Source organism: Oncorhynchus mykiss, chromosome Y (genome assembly GCF_013265735.2).
Source record: "Oncorhynchus mykiss isolate Arlee chromosome Y, USDA_OmykA_1.1, whole genome shotgun sequence".
Taxonomy (NCBI): Eukaryota; Metazoa; Chordata; class Actinopteri; order Salmoniformes; family Salmonidae; genus Oncorhynchus; species Oncorhynchus mykiss.
In genome coordinates, this window is record NC_048593.1 from 11,267,793 (window position 1) to 11,288,067 (window position 20,275).

The 20,275-nt window shown below is 45.3% G+C and overlaps 1 protein-coding gene across 2 annotated transcripts in view; it reads right to left on the bottom strand.

Annotated features, from left to right (window-relative positions):
* LOC110509318 (seizure 6-like protein) overlaps window positions 1-20,275 on the bottom strand; it is a 50,556-nt gene that overhangs the window by 17,524 nt on the left and 12,757 nt on the right. The window contains exons 2-7 of one of the 2 annotated variants that reach the window (XM_036967954.1): window positions 8,161-8,652; window positions 7,771-7,910; window positions 2,457-2,652; window positions 754-939; window positions 402-573; window positions 76-242 (exon numbers count right to left, since the gene is read on the bottom strand). In XM_036967954.1, the coding sequence (XP_036823849.1) occupies window positions 76-242; window positions 402-573; window positions 754-939; window positions 2,457-2,652; window positions 7,771-7,910; window positions 8,161-8,652 (1,353 nt within the window). Of the gene's footprint in view, window positions 1-75; window positions 243-401; window positions 574-753; window positions 940-2,456; window positions 2,653-7,770; window positions 7,911-8,154; window positions 8,653-20,275 lie in introns of both variants that reach the window. The other variant, XM_036967953.1, reaches the window with a different exon arrangement.

The window sequence follows — 20,275 nt, forward strand, 5'->3', positions numbered from 1 at the left end:
GAGAGAGAGAGAGGAGGTTAGACAGAAAGGTTGGGGAATATGATGAAATGTTTCATCTGGTTTGTGTGCTCTTACCCTCATAGCGGATGTTGAAGCCTGTATTGTGGTTAGGTTGGTCAGTGATGAACTGTACCCTGACTGCTGGACCCTCACTGATCACCCCTTCAAACGGTATTGGACCACCCCGGCCCGAGTCAAACAGCACCACAGACCCAGCGTCCAGACCGCTCCATAACACAAGTCTGGAGGGAGAAATTTCATTGGAACACTTTATGGGTCCCAGATTGTTGGGATATGCAGACCTATTAACAACTTGAAGATTTGATCCATTTCCAAAGTTGATTACAGCACAATTATAGTTTACACATTCAAAGATCAAACACATTCCCTCTCTCTCTGACCTTTCGGTGGGTCCAAGGGCCAGTCTCTCCAGGTGCAGGTGTAGTCTCTGTGCTGTGGGGGCCTCCATGGACCAGGAGCAGGAACGGTCCTGGGTGGCGTCGGGCCCCAGGCGGGGAGAGGGAGATAGGACCCTCCCTACTGTAGCGTTCTTCACTGATCCCCCACATAGTGCTATGGAGGGAGAGAGGTGATGATTATATGTGTGTGTGTGTGTGTGCTTGTGTCTCCCCAGCTCTGCAGCTGGGCATGTTGTTGCTCCAGACAGCAGCAGGGCATTGAGATGTGTGTGTGTGTGTGAATATGTATGTGTGTGTCCCTGCATCTGCATGTGTCTCTCCCTCTCCTCCCTACCTCTACAGCTGGGCTCCTTGCTGCTCCAGACAGGCAGAGATGCATTGAGGCAGGTGAGCGCCACTGCCCCCTGCAGGTGATAGCCCATATGGCAGTGGAAGCGGGCAGTGCCCCCTGGCAGCAGGTCCAGCACTGACACCTCCCCAAAATGAGGCCTCCTCGGCAGGGCACAGCTCAGACGGAATACTGTCAGGGGGAGAGGGGCAGGGAAGAGGGGAGAATGAGAGAGGGAGAGACAGAGATTTCCATTCTGTCATTCTCTCCCATCATATTTTATGCTATTCTGTTCCACAGTTGGCTTCCTGTTCTAATTTGATCTGAGATGACTGGACAGGCCAGAATAAAGATAAAGGCCAGAATAATAGATAGAGGACAGGACAGGATAATAGATCATGGAGAAGACAGGCCAGAATAATAGATAGAGGACAGGACAGGATAATAGATCATGGAGAAGACAGGCCAGAATAATAGATATGGTTTTCATGCCATGTTGACTTCATCTATCCAGAGACGCAGAAGGAAGCGAGGCACCTCACTCCCTAATTTCTTCTGGTTACATTACAGTCAACGAAATAAGCTATTGCATTGGCATCTATGGGAGAACTACCCCGCTAAGCAGACCGGAACTGACCAATTTTTTTTCAATGGTAAACGAGTGAACTATCTTAATTTATCCACCATCTTTGTCCAGCCCTGTCACATCTGAACTGACACAGAGGTTGCGGTTCATACTCATAAAAGACACACCCTCGTCCACTTACCCGCCTTATGCCCTTGGGGGAATCCTGGAGGAAGGTCCAAATGATTAGCCATGCAAAGGAAGTTTGCAACGCAAGACCCTCAGCCCTCGTTTTTAGTCGAGTTGGCGAGTGAACAATTATGTTCACGTCGGATGTAGGAAGTGTGCTACTAATGCACGTGACGGCACCAACACGTCTCATAAAATGTAAATGTGTGTTGTTTGGTTATCTTTTGGAAATTGTAGAAATAAAACATGTTCCAGCTAGGCAGGCTAACGTTAGTTAGCTAATGAATTTGCTAGCGATCATACAGTAGGCGTAAATGAATAATTATATATTTAATGTAAGTAGACATGCACTCATAATTGACTGTAGCGCATATAAAGCACCCACAAGCTACTGGTGGCTGAAAACACAATCATCGCGGGATGAAGGAGTGACGAATTTCCAGCCAAGGGTGGTCCATTTAAAATGCATTCCTTCCTCCCTCGCTCTGCAAGTGTATACTCGTCAGACGTCATGATACGTCATCAGATGTGTCCACTTAATTTGAGGGCTGAGGGGATAGGGTGTGTCTTTTAAGTGTACTCTCTGACTGCAGCCGGAGAGATCACAGGGGTGAGATGAGAAAGGGAGACATTACAGGTGAAACATACAAACAACCACACAATCATGTGCACACACATCTACACTATCAAAGGGCTGAGATGAGATGAACCAATGAATCAGAGTTCCAATCAGCTAATTGATATGACACATCCAGTCACAGCGCTAATTGATTACAAAACGAGATTAAGTGGGGAGGCAATTAACAGATCAGGTAGACAGAGAATCAACAGAACCTGAGGACTTAATGAAGGCTTTGATTTCAAAACATGAAAGAGTGTGTGTGTGTGTGTGTGTGTGTGTGTTTGTGTGTGTGTTTGTGTGTGTGTTTGTGTGTGTGTGCATGCATGTACTCACTCTGGTAGTGCAGCTGGAACATGCCCATGCCCCCCTCAGGCAAGGAGCGGTAGTATACTGAGATGGTATTGGTCGGACTGCGGATCACCTGACCCTCCACCAGAAGCGTGTGATTGGCCAGAACTAGCAAGGCCCCACCCTCATCCACCCCTCTGATTGACAGCTGCTCTCCCTCTGACAGATTCACACTCTTCACCTGAGAGATAGAGAGAGACAGAGGGAGAGAGGCAGGGAGAGAGGGAGAGAGAGAAAGAGAAAGTGAAAGAGAGAGGGGGGGGGGGTGGAGAAAGACGGTGTGAGAGAGTTTAACAGCTCATGAACCAAGATTGCTACGATACAGAAATATTCTAATATGTGCAGCATGACTGCAAAAAAGAGGACCTGGAACAGCCCCAGTGTTGTGTGGAGGACAGGGTGCTGTTCCAGCAGACACCACTAGGGGTCAGAGTGAGCTCACCACAGAGTCAACTATTTCAACACAGATCGGTGTGTGTGCCACAGGAGGTTGGTGGTACTTTAATTGGGGAGGACTTGCTCGTGGTAAAGGATGGAGCGGAATTGGTGGAATGGAAACACTTTAGTGGGAACACTAAAATAACATCCTAGATCTGAATGAATGAAATATTCTTATTAAATAATTTTTTCTTTACATAGTTGAATGTGCTGACAACAAAATCACACAAAAATAAATCAATGGAAATCAAATTTAGCAACCCATGGAGGTCTGGATTTGGAGTCACACTCAAAATTAAAGTGGAAAACCACACTACAGGCTGATCCAACTTTGATGTAACGTCCTTAAAACAAGTCCAAATGAGGCTCAGTAGTGTGTGTGGCCTCCACGTATGTATGACCTCCCTACAACGCCTGGGCATGCTCCTGATGAGATGGCGGATGGTCTCCTGAGGGATCTCCTCCCAGACCTGGACTAAAGCATCCGCCAACTCCTGGACAGTCTGTGGTGCAACGTGGCGTTGGTGAATGGAGCGAGACATGATGTGCTCAATTGGATTCAGGTCTGGGGAACGGGCGGGCCAGTCCATAGCATCAATGCCTTCCTCTTGCAGGAACTGCTGACACACTCCAGCCACCTGAGGTCTAGCATTGTCTTGCATTAGGAGGAACCCAGGGCCAACCACACCAGCATATGGTCTCACAAGGGGTCTGAGGATCTCATCTCGGTACCTAATGGCAGTCAGGCTACCTCTGGCGAGCACATGGAGGGCTGTGCGGCCCCCCAAAGAAATGCCACCCCACACCATGACTGACCCACCGTCAAACCGGTCATGCTGGAGGATGTTACAGGCAGCAGAACGTTTTCCAAGGCGTCTCCAGACTCTGTCACGTCTGTCACATGTGCTCAGTGTGAACCTGCTTTCATCTGTGAAGAGCACAGGGCACCAGTGGCGAATTTGCCAATCTTGGTGTACTCTGGCAAATGCCAAACGTCCTGCACAGTGTTGGGCTGTAAGCACAACCCCCACCTGTGGACGTCGGGCCCTCATACCACCCTCATGGAGTCTGTTTCTGACCGTTTGAGCAGACACATGCACATTTGTGGCCTGCTGGAGTTCATTTTGCAGGGCTCTGGCAGTGCTCCTCCTGCTCCTCCGTGCACAAAGGCAGAGGTAGTGGTCCTGCTGCTGGGTTGTTGCCCTCCTACGGCCTCCTCCACGTCTCCTGATGTACTGGCCTGTCTCCTGGTAGAGCCTCCATGCTCTGGACACTACACTGACAGACACAGCAAACCTTCTTGCCACATCTCGCATTGATGTGCCATCCTGGATGAGCTGCACTACCTGAGACACTTGTGTGGGTTGTAGACTCCGTCTCATGCTACCACTAGAGTGAAAGCACCGCCAGCATTCAAAAGTGACCAAAACATCAGCCAGGAAGCATAGAGAAGTGGTCTGTGGTCCCCACCTGCAGAACCACTCCTTTATTGGGGGTGTCTTGCTAAATGCCTATAATTTCCACCAAATTTCCACAACAGCATGTGCAATTTATTGTCAATCAGTGTTGCTTCCTAAGTGGACAGTTTGATTTCACAGAAGTGTGATTGACTTGGAGTTACATTGTGTTGTTTAAGTGTTCCCTTTATTTTTTTGAGCAGTGTACATCAAACACATGGTTTCTATATGTTTGATGTCATTCCACTTACTCTGTTCTGGCCATTATTATGAGCCGCCCTCCCCTCAGCAGCCTCCACTGGTGTGTGTGTGTGTGTGTGTGCATGTGTGTGGATGCGTTCGTGAATTATTGTTGCACGGGTTGACTCCTAACCCGCAGTCCCCGCAGTTATATCCGCGGGGCGGGTGGGTTTAGGGTCATGAAATACTGGGTGGATGAAGGGTGGGTGGAAGGGTGAAGGCCGGGGGGGTTGAATAAAGAGAAAACAATATCTTAAATACCTTACAGAAAAAGTTAACGTTGATCGACTCGGGCAAAAAGGACAATGTTGGAGTTGAATTTAATAAGAGAAAAGTTGCGGAGAGTTGAAAATAAAGATAAAATTGAAAATTCATGTTTAGGAAAGAATTGGTTAAAGAGGATGATAGCGGTGCTGCTGTGTAATGTGTGACGATTGTGAGGCGCTTTACAAATTCAACAGTCACAAGACAGGGACTTCAAATAGGCAAATGGCACGTCAAGGGAACTGTAGCATACTGTTAGGATTTGTTAAATGGAAACTGAAATCTGAACACTGAAAGTAGGTCTGTAACCTCTCACCTCAGCCTCACGCCTCGATCAGACCGACAGTGTATTGCATTTTGGTACACCAGAAGTACATTCATTTCCAATGGAACGCTGCGTTTGCCTCGCAGCATTGCGTTGCAGAGTCAGTTGCAGTGCGTTCTGTGTGGTGCATACGTTGGACGTATCGAAGGTATGCATCAAGTTGTATTGCGGAGAATTGACAGAAATACCCGCAATTTTTTGGGTTGCACACATATCCACTAAAATGTTGGATTACATAATGAAAAAAGTTTACCTGCAGAATTTACAATTACGAATTTACCACTTTGCAAATACACTGTCGGTCTGATTGAGGTATTACTATAAATTCCAGCAGAATTATATATTTCTTGCAGTGAAATTATACTCCAAATGTAGGCAACATTTTTACTCGGGAACAGGAGCGGAGAAATAGGATTTCTTTCATCATCTTGAGAAAATGTGAATGTGCAGTTAGAGACCGTCTGTAGAAGTGCTGTCTTTATCAGCGTCATGAAATCTGACAGCATTTCAAACACATCAAATATGGATCCAAGCCCAACTGAAATCTGATCAGAAACATGTTGGGTCGTTGACAACTTTCTATTGCTGTATAACTGGTCAAACTGATATCATTTGGAAATTTTGCACAGAAAATCTTTTCCGTCTTTTTTTGTTATTGTATTTTATCCCCGGTCCCTAAACGTAATTTCCTCCTCGAAAAACAAGTAGAGATGACAGAGAAAAATGTACCCATGTCAACTATATTGAAGCATTCATTCTATCGATTTATGACATTATTCTGGTGAGCAACTATTTATTTAGTCTTTTAGGGCAACATACAATGACAGCAGAGAAGCTTAATGTATCTAATTCTAGACAAGTTGACGAACAAATAGCCTAAAAAAATTAAATTGGGTAAATTATGTGCAGAAACATAGCCTATCTAAATCAGGCTAAAAAAATGATCCTGCACCCTCTGTCAAAGCTGTCTCGGGACTGTAGACTACAGCCTCAGATTTTCACTTTATCACATATAATTGGGTGGCGCGTATTTGTGAGTGTGAATGTATACAGGATTCATACACATTGTGACGGATGGAATTTCATGACTTCTCCATGACTTTTAACCACATTTCCATGATCAACAACTGCCGGTGTCTCTATGTATGTATCAAAAAGTAAGCGTGATGTGGTATCGACACTGGGAGACTGCTCTTTGATCCCATGTACCGTCTCTTGCCATTGTGTAAAGCAAAGTAGAGTACCTGTATAAAGTAGACACACAAAGTAGAGTACCTGTATAAAACACATGTGTGGTCAACGCTCAGTCTGAAGAGTGTGTAAAGGCTTTTGATCAAGCCCTGCTAAAACACACCAGAGCCAGTTTATCAAAGGTCTGGTTGAGCAGCTAATAAAAAATAAAAAAAAGTGGTTTGTTAAGAGGGAGACTGGAATAAAAGCCTACACACCCATTAGCTCTCCTGGATGATGGCTGACCACCCTTGATGTATCACATTGCAACAATACAACCAAGTCATTTGTATGCCTTTTGAAAAATGCTCTCATTCATTATATCAAAAAGCAAACGGCTATGGTACGCTACAAATATTTGTATTCAGCTGATGCAAGCCCACAAATGTTATTCTGGAAATGTACCTTTTCTAGTTTAGTCATAATGTGTTTATCTTAGCTACCTTAGAAGTGTTTACATTGCAGGCTATTGAGATGCAATGTCCCCATACAATAGATTAGACAAATCAATTGGAAGTATGCACAAAACGAGTTTTGAAGGCACAGAATCCAAAAGGCTACATCTAACATTTTATGGGGCGGCAGGGTAGCCTAGTGGTTAGAGCGTTGACCCGAGTAACCGAAAGGTTGCAAGTTCAATTCCCCGAGCTGACAAGGTACAAAACTGTCGTTCTTCCCCTAAACAAGGCAGTTAACCCACTGTTCCTCGGCCGTCATTGAAAATAAGAATTTGTTCTTAACTGACTTGCCTAGTAAAAAAAAAAAATCCTAAATTGACTTATTCACAAATTATTCATATGGGTCGATTCACCACGATATAACCGAATCCCAACTAATACAACGGAGAGGTGAATCGTTATTTCGTCAAAAAGTATCATTTAAATGAATCATTCCAAAAAGCTAATCAACTTTGTTCGCGAGCGTCGGTAGAACGTTGTTTTTTTTGTACATGCTAATTATAGCTGAACAGTTAATTCGAGGATACAGTGTACGTACAGTGTACGTTTTTACAGTGTACGTTTTGAATTGTCTGTTCTCTATCATATTTTATAGGCTTACCTGCTGCTACAATGTCCCAACTATCTCATCTCTCCTTGAGCAGCGGCCCACTCGTCTCGTACACATGCTGGTGATGCGCGCAAACATAGAATGCGCTCGTCTCATTCCGATCCTGGCTGACATGTTGATTTTTTATTTGATTGATAAAATATTTAAAAACTGTGCCTAAATAAATGACATTAACAGACATTATGACATTAATTTCCATGATTTTTCCACACCTGGACCAGTTTTTTTATTCATGACTATACGAACCCCCTGTGTGTCAATGTGGGTGTTTGTTTACCTGTAGCTCGACTCCATAGCCTGTGTACACAGTGACGGTGTATGTACAGTGTAGGAATGTTCCATCTGGTAGAGGGGGGTCGTCAGAAGAGTCTATGTATCCCTCTGGGTCGGAGAAATTCACCATACAGCCGGACACAGCTGGAGAGATAGTTTAGGAGAGGGGAGGAGAGGGGAGGGGAGGAGAGGAGGGGGACAGAAGAGGAGGTGAGGAGCGGAGATGACAAACAATACTGGAAAAATATTGGAAAAGCAATTTATTTTCACAGCGTAATCCAGGATGCTGGTGAGATAAGCACATCTATGTCTTCAGTCAGAGAAAGGTAAACAACTGCTTTCTGTAAAAAGGACAAGGCGTTCTCTAACGTTGAGAACATTCTCTAACATAAACCTGGTGAAGGTGTGTCTGCAGCCATGGTCGCCATGATGATAGCGGTGACCTCATCTCGCTGTCCCAGCGGTGTGTGTGTGGATGTGTGTGTCCCGGGCTGGGAGGAGGAGGGGATGGGGTTGTTGTCAGATTGGGAGGGCTGTGACGGGAGGAGGGGTCCACTGTCGTGGGGCTGTGAGACTAGGGATCCTATCCTCTTCAACAGACCCTGCTGATCCATAGAGAGACCACCAGACAGGCCCCTCACGCTCAGTCCTCTGCCCAGGAGAGGCAGCAGGTCTTGGGGCTGAGCAGAGGGCAGGACCACCCCCCCTGTCTGGTAGAGGAGACGATCCTTCTGGGCCAGGAATGACTCGAGCAGATCACCAGTGGCACCCATCCCCGCCCTGGGCACTAACCCAACCACGGAACTTCTCCCTCGGGATGAGTCTATGTCTGTGTCCCCTACGGCTTGAGAGGGGGAGTGAGAGCGTTGTATGGAGTCAACTTCACCTAGAGAAACGGAGAGAGAAAAATAAAGTGTAAAAGAGACTGAGACTACAGGTGATATGTAGTCTTTACACTAGTGCTGCTTTTAGCACTGAGAATAATTGTATTTTTTTGACTCATTCTATGTTAGGGCTCTCCTGCAGCCGGTCCGGTGTCTGGGGAGAAATGCAAACCAGTGGGACTGAGGAACTGGAGGGCCTGCTGTGCACGCTTAAGCTGGAGCAAAGAGAGAGACAGCTCCGACCTCCCAGGTAGCCTTTCTTCTCTGTGTGTCTAGTGAATGTGGTGTGGCTGTGTTAGGACCTGTGTTAGGACCTGCTTTCTGTTCCGCTGTCTGTTCCGCTATCTGTTCCGCTGTCTGTTCCGCTGTCTGTTCCGCTGTCTGTTCCGCTGTCTGTTCCGCTGTCTGTTCCACTGTCTGTTCCACTGTCTGTTCCACTGTCTGTTCCACTCTCTGTTCCACTGTCTGTTCTACTGTCTGTTCCATTCTCTGTTCCACTCTCTGTTCCACTCTCTGTTCCACTGTTTGTTCCACTGTCTGTTCCACTCTCCGTTCTACTGTCTGTTCCACTGTCTGTTCCACTGTTTGTTCTACTGTCTGTTCTGCTGTATGTTCTACTGTTTGTTCTACTGTCTGTTATATTGCCTGTTCCACTGTTATCAGGACTACTGGGGCGATCTGGCATCAGGACGAGCAGCCCAGCCCAATAGCCTGCTCTTTATTGCACACACAAACAGGTAGAATGCACACACGCACACACAAGCACACACCACATGCATACACACCACCTGCATGCACCCACATGCACACACACACTCACACAGGCAGACCACAGACTCTTTGGGCGAGGTAGAGACAGGGTAGGCAGTCAGGCATGGCGGAGAGAGAGAGAGAGAGAGAGAGAGAGAGAGAGAGAGAGAGAGAGAGATAGAGAGGGCGGGAGAGAGAGAAGGGGGAGGGAGAGAGAGAAAAGGGAGAGAGAGAGAGCGAAGGGAGAGAGAGAGAGCGAAGGGAGAGGGAGAGAGAGAGGGGAGAGAGGGAGAGGGAGGGAGAGAAAGGGGAGATAGAGGGAGAGAAAGGGGAGATAGAGAGAGAGAAGGGGAAGGGAGGGAGAGAGAGAGAGAAGGGAGATGGAGAAGGGAGAGAGAGAGAAAGAGAGAAAACGGTAGAGGGAGAGAGAGAGAGAGAGAGAGAGAAGGGGAGGTGAGAGAGAGAGAGAGAGAGAAGGGAGATGGAGAAGGGAGAGAGAGAGAAAGAGAAGGGAGAGAAAGAGAGAGAGAAAACGGTACAGGGAGAGAGAGAGAGAGAGAGAGAAGGGGAGGGGAGGGAGAGAGAGAGAAGGGAGATGGAGAAGGGAGAGAGAGAGAAAGAGAAGGGAGAGAGAGAGAAAGAGAGAAAACGGTAGAGGGAGAGAGAGAGAGAGAGAAGGGGAGGGGAGGGAGAGAGAGAAGGGAGATGGAGAAGGGAGAGAGAGAGAAAGAGAGAAAACGGTAGAGGGAGAGTGAGAGAGAGAAGGGGAGGGGAGGGAGAGAGAGAGAGAGAGAGAAGGGGGAGAATGAAAAAGGGCGAGTGAGAAGAACATTTAAAAAAGCAGAGACAGGCACACTGCTCCCACGCATGCTAAAATAACATCTCCAAGTGCCCAGCACTAAAAAAGAACAGAACAGTGGACACAAGCCCGCAGGCACACACGCACACCAACGCATACACTCGCACACACTCGCGCACACACACACACACACACTCAAACACACACACACACACACACACACACACACACACACACACACACACACACACACACACACACACACACACACACACACACACACACACACACACACACACACACACACACACACACACACACACACACACACGCCCTTCATGGCCAGTGTATCACTTGCGTTGCTGCCTAAACAGCAGCAACCCCTCCACTCCACACTGCAAAAACACTGGACCACTCAGAACAGGCTGCTTTCTATAATCCCATATCCTCACAGTGACATAAGGAAAACAGCGTTGGACTTTTATAGTGTCGGTTGTGTCTGCAGCCAGCTAGCATCCTACTCACAAGGAGATGTGGATGATACACGACAACAGGTGTGCCTGATCTGATACAAATATACTTTTTTCTTCCTTCTTCCACTTTTTTTCCCCTCAATCCTTTTAGTGTTTAACCCAATGAGGAAGAAAAAAGTGTGTTTGTATCAGATCAGGCACACCTGTTGTCATGTATCATCCACAAATCCTCGTGAGTAGGATGCTAGCTGGCAGTTAAGAACAAATTCTTATTTTCAATGACAGCCTTTCAATGACAGCCTTTCAATGACAGTGGGTTGACTGCCTGTTCAGGGGCAGAACCACAGATTTGTACCTTGTGAGCTCAGGGATTCGAACTGGCAACCTTTCGGTTACTAGTCCAACGCTCTAACCACTAGACTACCCTGCCAACCCTCCTCACAGGAACACGATTTCACGGTTTCTGTCGAAAAAGTAGTGCTGTATTCATAGAATGACCAGGGACAATAAGGAGGATTTTACAGACCCAACAACAAAAGAATGATAAAAATGCTGTACAAACACCATTAAACCAATGTCTTTGTGATGGTGATGACTCACTCCCTCACAGTAGGGATGTTTTGGTATTACCAAGGCGTTATATTCTGCATGCTCTGAAAAGCCCCCCAAAAAACACAACAATGAATGTTCTGATCAGAGATGAATGAAAACACCTCACTCTCTTACATCCTGATGTCAGTATTCGGTGCCTCAGAGATTTGGTTTGTAGAGAATTAAATACAACAACATCTAATGCTGTTGGCCTATCCTGAAACTTTCTAGCAGTATGCCTTTAAAACGCTTAAAAAAAACACAACCTAGAAACACACAGACTCACTACCACTCATTCACTAACTCTCTCTCTCTCTCTCACACGCACACACACATACATACACCCACCCACGCACACTCACAAGATATCAGGTTCACACCCTTGTGGAGCTGAGTAACACATTATCATGTTCCTGACACAGTGTTCAACACATCGCTGTGTGTGTGTGTGTGTGTGTGTGTGACTATGCACATTAACGGTGCCAAACATCTCAATGAAGAAGAGATGAAGTGAGGAAGGACAATTGTGTGTGTGTGTGTGAGAGAGAGAGAGAGAGAGAGAGAGAGAGAGAGAGAGAGAGAGAGAGAGAGAGAGAGAGAGAGAGAGAGAGAGAGAGAGAGAGAGAGAGAGAGAGAGAGAGAGAGAGAGAGAGAGAGAGAGAGAGAGAGAGAGAGAGAGAGAGAGAGAGAGAGAGAGAGAGAGAGAGAGAGAGAGAGAGAGAGAGAGAGAGAGAGAGAGAGAGAGAGAAAGAGATGGAAAGAAAGAGCGAGAGACCTGTCTATATGCAAGAGACCACTTTCCAAAATACAATTTATTATTACTCCCATACCATTATTACAGAGAATTAGGCAGATGATGCTACCCTCTGCCTATTGGCTACTTAGCTTATTCAAGCCTGTCTCAAAATACAACACTTCCCCTTTAAGACATAAAAAAAGCTCTTGACCTGACTTGCTTTTCAAAGATGTCTAGAAACAGTGTGGTAAAGTACAAGTAAAAATAGTTGAAAGTACTACTTAAGTCATTTTTGGAGGTATCTGTACTTTATTTTACTATTTATATTTTGGATAACTTTTACTCCATACATTTTCCCTGACACCCAAAAGTACTAGTTACATTTTGAATACAGGACAGGAAAATGGTCTAATTCACACACTTATCAAGAGAATATCCCTGGTCATCCCTACTGCCTCTGATCTGGAGGACTCACTAAACACTAATGTTTTGTAAAGCATGACTGAGTTTTCGCGTGTGCCCCTGGCTATCTGTACATTGAAAGAACATGAAAATTGTGCCATCTGATTTGCTTAATATAAGAAATATGAAATGATTTATACTTTTACTTTTGATACTTAAGTATATTTAAAACCAAATACCTTTTTACTCCAGTAGTATTTTACTGGGTGACTTACTTTTACTCAAGTCATTTTCTATGAAAGTATCTTTACTTTTACTCAAGTATGTCTATTGGGTACTTTTTCTACTACTGGCTAGAAATGTACACATTTGGTGATCTTGTAAGCAATCCCTCCCACATCGCTGACTACAAATTATCTATAACTGGGATAATGATCTATAACTGGGATAACTCATTAACTAGCAAAGAATGTAAACAAATGTGGCTACAGGTCTCACTTTGATCTCAAAACAAGCACATAATAATCATGACCGCTCATGTTGTAAAACGGTCCAGTTCAAAGAGAACGGCACAAATCCATATATGGCAATGGTCTATTTGCATATAGGCCTACTGAAGCTCTGATTGGTTATGGGGCACTGGTCTGTGTCGTGCCTGTCAATGCAATAGAATCCTACTATGATGCGCCCTGCCTACAAGAAAATCTCTTGCATAGTTAGTTTTGCATTTTATTTATTTAAATTGTTTATTTAACTAGGCAAGTCAGTGAAGAAAAAAATTCTTATTTACAATGACGGCCTACCCCATCCCATACACGGAAGACGCTGGGCCAATTGTGCACCGGCCTATGGGCCTATGGGATTCAGCCTGGATTTGAACCAGGGACTGAAATGACACCTCTTGCAATGAGATGCAGTGACTTAGACTGGTGCGCCTCTCGGGAGCCCAAAAGTCTTGCATAGTTTGCATACTAAGTCTTGCATAGTTCGTTTTGTTTTAGTATGTTGCATTGAAAGTGGCTAATATTGCATTGATCGGATAACAATTCCCACAGTTTAGGGAAACATTGATAGTGTTAATTAACAGGGAAAACTCTAGAAAGTTCAGGGAAGTTCAACCTCATGCGTCTCTGCGTGGGCTGATATTTCTCCTGTGCAGCAGTCCCGAGGAGTTGCAGCTTAGAGGGAACATTGCACTCAACTACTAAACAAACACACACTAAGTTCGAAAGCCTTGGGTTCTAAAGATTTAGGTTCTAAAGCCTTTGGTTCTTGACTCACACCGTCCTCATGCCATTGTTCAGGGTCCCAGGCACAGAGTCCCATCTGGGTCGTATGTGGTGTCAGAAGCAGGTGCTATTCCACCCAGGCATGACCAACTCTTATGAACAGATGGCATCATCTGTGGGCTCTATCTCTCTCTCTCTCACACACACACCCTCCTCTATCACTCTATTTATATACCTCTGTACTCTGTCCATACCTCTCCTCTCCTTTCATCCCATCCTCCCTCTCCCTCTGCCCCCAGATATTCTTTATACAGAGAATGTTGTGTAACTATGTATCTCAAGGGCAACACATAAATTATTAATAATCACTATTAGCAATGATTAATAAGCCCTTTCAACATAATGTGTGTCGGCCTACTGTTTCAAACGGCCTCCCAACTCAATCATGTCTAACAAAGACGATTCGGTAAAGCGCGCTCACAAGACGAGTCACCTTGCCCGAGACCTGAAGACGTGTGTTAGCTCCCCAAGCTGATGGCAAGGCTCTTGAACATTCTCCATGTTGAAGTCCAATCCCCATGGAAACCCCTCAGGCTGGAAGAAGTCCATGTACCTGTGCTACATGTTCTATCGCATGCGCGCGCATGTTTTTTTTTTTGCTCACTGTGCAGATGTGTGTGCGTTAAGAGCAGTGAAAACAGAACAGGGCTTTCTGTCCCTAGAGAGAAGCTGTCTGTTACTTCTGCAAATGCCCCTCATCCCCCTCTATCGTCTCCCCACACTTCCCCCATCCTCCTTGCGCCCTCCTTCTCCCACCATTCATCTCTCAATATCCTCCTTTCTTTTATTCTCTCTGCCTCAATCTCATTCCTTGATGCTACTGGTAACTGGAGGGAGACAGGTGTGCGAGTAGAGTTTCAATGACCTCTGAAGATCTCTCGCGCACGCACATTTAAACACACGCATATAGGACCCTAACTAGGCTATAGTGGAGCCAAAGAGCAGGCTTCGGGGGAATCCTAACTGATTTCTTTCAATAGCAACATGGGCCATGTATAGCTCGTTATTCACTCCTCCGCTCTCTCACTTGTTATCTTCTCTCTATCTACGGTTGTACTGTAGGTTTCGTGATGACCGCCTCCTCCACTTCTCTGCTTCCCTCCTCCTCTTCTTTCTATCCTACTATCCCACCGCAGCCATACACGCCTCACCAGTTCATCGTTTTCTCCTCCACTCCCCCACTCCTCTTCTCCCACGTTCCAACTACCTAGCCATATCTCATTCTGCTACCAAGAACGATGACACCATCCGAATCATCTCTGGTGGTATCACAGGAATCTCAGTTATCCTCCTGGGTTATGTCGTCAGTATGGGGTCTGGGCCAACCTAATGGGTGATGTCATCAACGTCAGTCAGTCATCGTCCCATCAGTTCTACCCATCGGGGAGCTCAGGTTGCAGAGAAGAGTCTTTGTGTGTTTGTGTGCGTGCGTGTGTGTGATGAATCCTCCAGCAGGACTGTACCAGAGATTTTTCTTCCATTAAAATGCTCCTGCGGACCACCTAAGCATTTTATTCCTTTAATTTGTCACATACATTTTTTGGGATGGAAAAATGCTTTCAGTGTCACGTTAAAAGACTAAAACCAGATGTAAATGATGTAGAGAAGATATTGGACCTAGACTGAGTGTACAAAACAATAGGAACACCTGCTCGTTCCATGACGTAGACCAGCCGAATCCAGGTGAAAGCTATGATCCCTTATTATGTCACCGGCCCTTGTGTTGTTTTAAGGGTCAAAAATGACCCCTATGTTTAACAGCGGAGAAAACCCCCTAAATTATATATTTTTTCAACTTGAAATTCGATGACTTTTCCTAGAGTGACCCCGACATTAAAAAAAGTGAAACATCGCCTTTGTTCATATTTCCATCAAATCTGTACACCACCAGGGTACAAAGATTGTCTTAGGGTCATTTCTGACCCGGCAGTTATAAATTAATTTACAAGCCAGAAACACCACAAGGACACACACACACACACACACACACACACACACACACACACACACACACACACACACAGAGAGAAATTGAGATTATGTGTGCTACTGATTAAACTCAGACAAAACGAAAAACCTTCTTGGGCATGTGCAGCATCTCCCCTCCACGACCCCACACATGACTCAAGTTCACAGACAAAATAAAAACAATTTCAGACAAAATAAACAAGATTTCAGACAAAATAAACATTTCTTGAAAGCGTTATTTACTAATGGGGAATGCAGTCAGAGGCTATAAAGGTGCTGCAGATGACAGTCCCCCCAGTTCTCTCTTTGCTGAAGCCATGAGCGCACGTTTCAGTGCCCAACAGGTCGTAGACCTGATTTATTAAGATGTCCAGGAGGAATAAGGAAACAAATTATTTAGAAGAGGAGGAGGTATCTGAAGAAGATGGGGAAGAATACAACCCAGAGCACAATGCATCATCTTCAGATGAAGAAATCCCCCAAGCTGAAAGAGAGACATTTCTGTCAAAGAACAGCAAAATAACATGGTCCTTGTCACCATATGACAACCAGGGCAGGATGGCAACACAAAATGTCACAAGGATGACCCCAGAGCCCACAAGACATGCAGTTGCCCATGTCCAGGACAGTGTCTCAACATTCTACATGTCATCACACCAGCCATTAAATTTAGAGGGTTTCCGAAAATATGGAGACAACTGGAAAAAGATGGATGAGATTGACCTGCGTGCCTACATAGGGCTGCTAATCTTAGCGGGTGTGTATAGGTCCCGAGGCGAGGCTACATGTGGTCTCTGGGATGCTGAGAGTGGAAGGGTGATTTCACACTTTCTCAAGAATGCTACGGTTTGATAACCATGAGTCAAGACCTGCAAGACGTGTGAGAGACAAACGAACGACCATAAGAGAGGTCTGGGAGAAGTGGGAGGAGCCATAAGAGACATCTGGGAGGAGTGGGAGGAGCCATAAGAGAGGTCTGGGAGGAGTGGGAGGAGCCATAGGAGAGGTCTGGGAGAAGTGGGTGGAGCGTCTGCCATACCTCTACAACCCTGGGCCTGAAGTAACAGTGGAGGAGCAACTGGTTCCATTCAGAGGTACATTTTTACTTTCATATCTGTAATGTAAGTGATTTTCACTATTCATTTTATTATGTATTAATGTAATATCATTGATTTATGTGATTGTTTTCTGTGACACTGATACTAATTACTGATAGTAATCTCTTTTGTCAATAGGTTGCCATCCTTTCCGGCAGTATATGCCCAGCAAAGTATGGCATCAAGATATGGGTGGCCTGTGACGCACAATCCAGCTACGCTTGGAAGATGCAAGTCTACACAGGGAAGCCGACCAGTGGAGGCCCGGAGAAGAACCAGGGGATGCGGGTTGTGCTTGATGTGACAGATGGACTGAGGGGGCACAATGTCACATCTGACAATTTCTTCACCTCTTATGAGCTCAGCCAGCAGCTCCTGAAGAGGAAGATCACCATGGTTGGCACAGTTCAAAAGAACAAGCCTGAGCTCCCCCCTGCACTCCTCGCAACAATGGGGAGAGCGGCCTTCTTATCAAAGTTTTCCTTCACCCCCACCACTACTCTAGTTTCTTTACCTCCCAAAGACGAACAAGAATGTGGTCCTCCTGAGGAAACAAATACATACACACACGTGCATGCAGTCCTACGTGTGCTAATTAGAGTTGGTTGATTTATGTTCTTCACGTTTTTGTTTTGTATCTATTACCTTATTTTATTCTTATTTATTGTTGTTGTTTATACACCTTGTGGGTGGGGGCAATGGTTAAAAAAATGGGAGAAGACCAGTATTTTGTAGTTAAATTCCTCATTGTACAGTATATAAGAATGTATCACTATGTTGCCCAAAAAAGTTCAAGACCCTTATTGTTTCCCTTCAATAAAATGCCTTCAAAACTACTTCCTGCACATTTCTTCTCCTTTCTTAGGCCATACAAGTGCTATCTCTTGCTTTAAAAAAATCATGTTTACACTTATGCAGTACCTTTAGCAATAATAATAATTATAATGATAAACCTCTACTTTAGTAAATAAAACAATGATGACAGGTGTGTCGTAATAAAAACGAGTGGTGTCCACTGATTCAATTCAGTCTTTCTGCATTGTGAAAATGGAAAACCCAGATATTCACAAAGTTTGTGGTGAACGACAGGTTGTTTCAAATTCAATGAAGCTGCTTTATTTTAGGGGTTTAGTGAAGGCAGGTCATTTTGTTTTAACCCTTAGGACAAAGGGAGTATACAGACTGTTAAAACTACACAAGGGTTAAATCCACTTCAATCAGTGTCGATAACTGGGGAAATGTGAGACATAGATTGTGTATGTGTGCCATTCAGAGGGTGAATGGGCAAGACACAAGGCTTAAGTGCCTTGGAACGGGGTACGATAGTAGCACTGGTTTGAGTGTGTCAACAACTGCAACGCTGTTGGGTTGTTCCACGCTCAACAGATTCCCATGTGTATCAAGAATGGTCCAGCCAACTTCACACAACTGTCAGAAGCACTGGAGTCAACATGGGCCAGCATCCCTGGGGAACGCTTTTTCGACACCTTGTCTAGTCCATGCCCCCACAAGTTTGATTTTACTAAGAGAGTCACCATGCCAGAATGTTCTGTATTTAACTGTACTAATCACCACTCAAAAGAGTCTCATATTAAATCAATCGTAATTCTGATGACCATAGTTAATATTAGCCGTTCGTTTTGCTTTCCAATGTCGACCTAGGTTCTAGGAAACGCGAAGCTTCCAAATGAACCTTCTGCTGTAAATGTTTAACAGTAGGTTAGCAATAGGTTCATCGACATTAAACCTGGTTGACTCGCTCAGGCAGGATGAAAACAACTACATGGACCATGATCCTTTGCTAGTTATGGCCACATTAACCATTAATGTTAGCGTTTTTTTTTTGGTGGCATTCAGCCCCATTGGGAAATATAGCTCGCTTCAAATGCACATTTTTTTCAGCTTCATGCGCCATAGGGAGTTTTCCATAGGAATATGTCACCGCTATCGCTATCTACTGGTTTTAATGTCAATGGTATTATATGATATCCCTCTCTCTCACGCTTCCCCTCTCCACTCCCGCCTACTCTCCACTCTCCCCTACTCTCCCCTCTCCCCTACTCTCCACTCTCGCCTACTCTCCACTCTCGCCTACTCTCCACTCTCGCCTACTCTCCACTCTCGCCTACTCTCCACTCTCGCCTACTCTCCACTACTCTCCACTCTCCCCTACTCTCCACAGGCACAGATCAATCCCGTGTCCTAATTTCTAAAAGTCCCAACTAGGTAAATGTTTTAAAAAACGGTAATGTTTAAACTGCCGTGGTAGCCATGACTGCGGTAGATGGAACTGCATTGCCCCCTAGCTGTCATAAGCGCGATCATTTTGGCCTTGTGTACATGGTTTAAGAAAAAAAGCATGCGATTATATGTGAATTCACAAGGCAGAAATGGTACTGCATATGATAGCTATGGGTGCCCGACAAAATGAAATCAATCAAAATCAAATCCAATTGTATTAGTCACACGCGCCGAATACAACAGGTTTAGGTAGACCTTACCAAGACATGCTGACTTACGAGCCCCTAACCAACAATGCAGTTGTAAAAAATACGGATAAGAATAAGAAATAAAAGTAAAAAGTAATTAAAGAGCAGCAGTAAAATAACAATAGAGACACTATATACAGGGGGTCATCGGTACAGAGTCAATGTGCGGGTCCACCGGTTAGTTGAGGTAATATCTACATGTAGGTAAAGTGACTGTGCATCGATGATAACAACAGAGAGTAGCAGCAGTGTAAAAGAGGGGCGGGCAATGCAAATAGTCTGGGTAGCCATTTGATTCGATGTTCAGGAGTCTTATGGCTTGGAGGTAGAAGGATCTGAGGACCCATGCAAAATCTTGTCAGTTTCCTGAGAGGGAATAGGTTTTTGTCGTGCCCTCTTGTCTTGGTGTGCTTGGACCATGTTAGTTTGTTGGTGATGTGGACACCAAGGAACTTGAAGCTCTCAACTTGCTCCATTGCAGCCCCGTCGATGAGAATGGGGGCGTGCTCAGACCTCCTTTTCCTGTACTCCACAATCATCTCCTTTGTCTTAATCAGGTTGAGGGAGAGGTTGTTGTCCTGTCACCACACGACCAGGTCTCTGACCTCCTCCCTATAGGCTGTCTCGTCGTTGATCAGGCTATCAGACTGTTGTGTCATCAGCAAACTTAATGATGGTGTTGGAGTCATGCCTGGCCATGCAGTCATGAGTGAACAGGGAGTACAGGAGGGGACTGAGCACGCACCCCTGAGGGGCCCCCTTAACACCTGGGGGCGGCCCGTCTGGAAGTCCAGGATCCAGTTGCAGAAGGAGGTGTTTAGTCCCAGAGTCCTTAGCTTATTGATGAGCTTTGAGGGCACTATGGTGTTGAACACTGAGCCATAGTCAATGAATAGCATTCTCACATAGGTGTTCCTTTTGTCCAAGTGGAAAAGGGTAGTGTGGAGTGCAATAGAGACTGCATCATCTGTGGATCTGTCGGGGCGGTATGCAAATTGGAGTGGGTCTAGGGATTCTGGGATAATGGTGCT